Source organism: Ursus arctos, unplaced genomic scaffold, assembly GCF_023065955.2.
Source record: "Ursus arctos isolate Adak ecotype North America unplaced genomic scaffold, UrsArc2.0 scaffold_5, whole genome shotgun sequence".
NCBI lineage: Eukaryota > Metazoa > Chordata > Mammalia > Carnivora > Ursidae > Ursus > Ursus arctos.
In genome coordinates, this window is record NW_026623067.1 from 9,500,098 (window position 1) to 9,502,358 (window position 2,261).

The 2,261-nt window shown below is 37.0% G+C and overlaps 1 protein-coding gene across 1 annotated transcript; it reads right to left on the minus strand.

The window, feature by feature from the left end:
* Positions 1 to 1,106: 1,106 nt before the first annotated feature.
* On the minus strand, positions 1,107 to 2,051 carry LOC113261440 (olfactory receptor 2T33-like). Its single transcript, XM_026507564.2, has one exon. The coding sequence runs from the start codon at positions 2,049 to 2,051 to the stop codon at positions 1,107 to 1,109; it is 945 nt and encodes a 314-aa protein (XP_026363349.2).
* Positions 2,052 to 2,261: the final 210 nt, after the last annotated feature.

The following is a 2,261-nucleotide window of genomic DNA, read 5'->3' on the forward strand; positions in this document are numbered from 1 at the left end:
ATAGCTCTAGTTGTCTGCCCATTTGCAAAGGTAAGGTAACCTGCATAATTTATAAGAAACTCATGGTCAATTTTCACTCAGCTTTGGTAACTCACTATCATCAGGTAATCTATTAAGACTATGCATACTTATGCATCTGAGTTTATACCCATAGATCCAATGTCCATCAAAGTCAACATAACCTTTAAACACCATGGACACTATCTGTTCCAAGAAAACTGAATTTAGTCATGGTGTACTTCAAAACAGATTGGCCAATGCAATTACAAATGGAGCCTGGGTAAATTTTATATATATATATATGAATTATTTATATATATATATTAGACATATATATGTCTTAAATCTATATATGACACATATGTGATTTAAATGAAAAATTGCATGAATTAAAAAGGTTTGCTTTAACACCAAATAGAGTGTGAAGAAAAATAAATAAATAAATAAATAGTGATACTATGACACTTCTATTAAGCTGTCAAGTTGTTTCACTTTCCCCTTTGCCATTGCCATAAGCCTGTACTTTAAATTATAGATAAATTATAGATAAGAAAAAAATAGATAAGTTCTTGTTTATCTTTGTTGGAATCCCTATATTTAACTCTTAAAAATGCATAGAGAAAAGATATAGGAAAAATAGTGGTCAAAATAAATCATGGGCCAGAAATAAAATATATTAGGTTAGGAGACAAGTTTTGGAGTCACATTTTAACATCTGTGTAATAATGGGAAAATATTTAACTTTTCTTGCTTCCAATTCCTCATTAGAAAATGATGTATGGTGACTAGCATAATATAATAAAAATATTATTATAATAAAAAAAGAAAATGGGACTCAAAATATTTATATCACATGGTTGTTATAGAATACAAAATGATCTATAAAAGTGCTTATCTGGGAGCAAAGCAAATAGTCAATGCTCAAGAAACAGTACCTCAATATGGTAGACTTACTTAATTTTTAACAACTTAGCTATTACACTGATCAATGAACTTAACATTTTCTTCATGCACTATTAGAAGAGAGATAATTAAAATATGTTTAAAATGTTAACAAATATAGAAACTTAGATTCATTTGGCACCAGGTAACCTTGAAGAATGGGACTAAGTTTGCTGAGGTTTTACATTTGCACATTTCCTCAGCCACCTTTTCAAGGCTCCCTTGACTTCACTGTTCCTCAGACTGTAGATGAGGGGGTTCAACACAGGGGTGAAGATAGTATAGAAGGCTGACACTACTTTATCATGGTTAGCTGACCTGAAGGATTTTGGTCTCATGTAGATAAAAATAGCAGCTCCATAAAAGAGTCCCACCACAGAGAGATGTGAGGAACAGGTGGAGAAAGCTTTCCTGCGGGCTTCTGTAGTATGCATGTGGAGAACAGCTGAAAGGATGAGACTATAGGAAGTCAGAATGAGAGAAAATGGGACCAGGAGCATTAATACACAGCAAATGTACATGACATTTTCAAAGACTGATGTGTCAGCACAGGCCAAACGCACCAGCATGGGGGCCTCACAGAAGAAATGATCAATCTGATGAGCCCTGCAAAATGGAAAACTCAAGGTAGCAGCAGCCTGCATGATCCCATCCATTGCTCCCAGGAACCAAGACCCCACAGTCATTCTCAGGCATAATTGCCAGCTCATGAGAACTGGGTATCGCAGTGGGTGGCACACAGCCACATAGCGGTCATAAGACATGGCTGCTAAAAGGAAACTTTCTCCACCACCCAATGTGAGTGAGACAAAGATCTGCAACCCACAGGCAGCAGCGGAGATGGACTTCTTGTCAGTCAAGTAGTCAGCTGCCATTTTGGGCACAATGGTGGAGACCAGCATTATGTCCATTAGGGAGAGTTGGCTTAGTAGGAAGTACATGGGTGTGTGGAACCGGGGGTCCAGGAAAATCAGGAGAAGCATGAGGGCATTGCCATTCAGGGAAGCGATGGCTATTGTCATCACCACAATGAAGAGGAAAAGATGGGGTCTTGCGTGATTAAAAAGTCCTAGGAGAATGAAATCTGTGGTTATGTTACTCTTCTCCATGATTTCTGCTGGTGTGATGCTGCAAATGGAAAAATAGAGAAGGAAGGGGCTTTTTCATCTAAAGACTTATATTAACTTCATGACTTTTAGACATGTATTGCATATGGAATCCAAGGTCTTGATTCAAAGTTCTACTTCCCAGTTAAAATGGGTCTTATTGACTTACCATGCCCCTTCTGCATAGCTCAACTTTGTAATGCTTTAAATGAG

Bases quoted from the DNA above. Each gene is read 5' to 3' on its own strand.
- LOC113261440 (XM_026507564.2), bottom strand. From the start codon at position 2,051: ATGGAGAAGAGTAACATAACCACAGATTTCATTCTCCTAGGACTTTTT.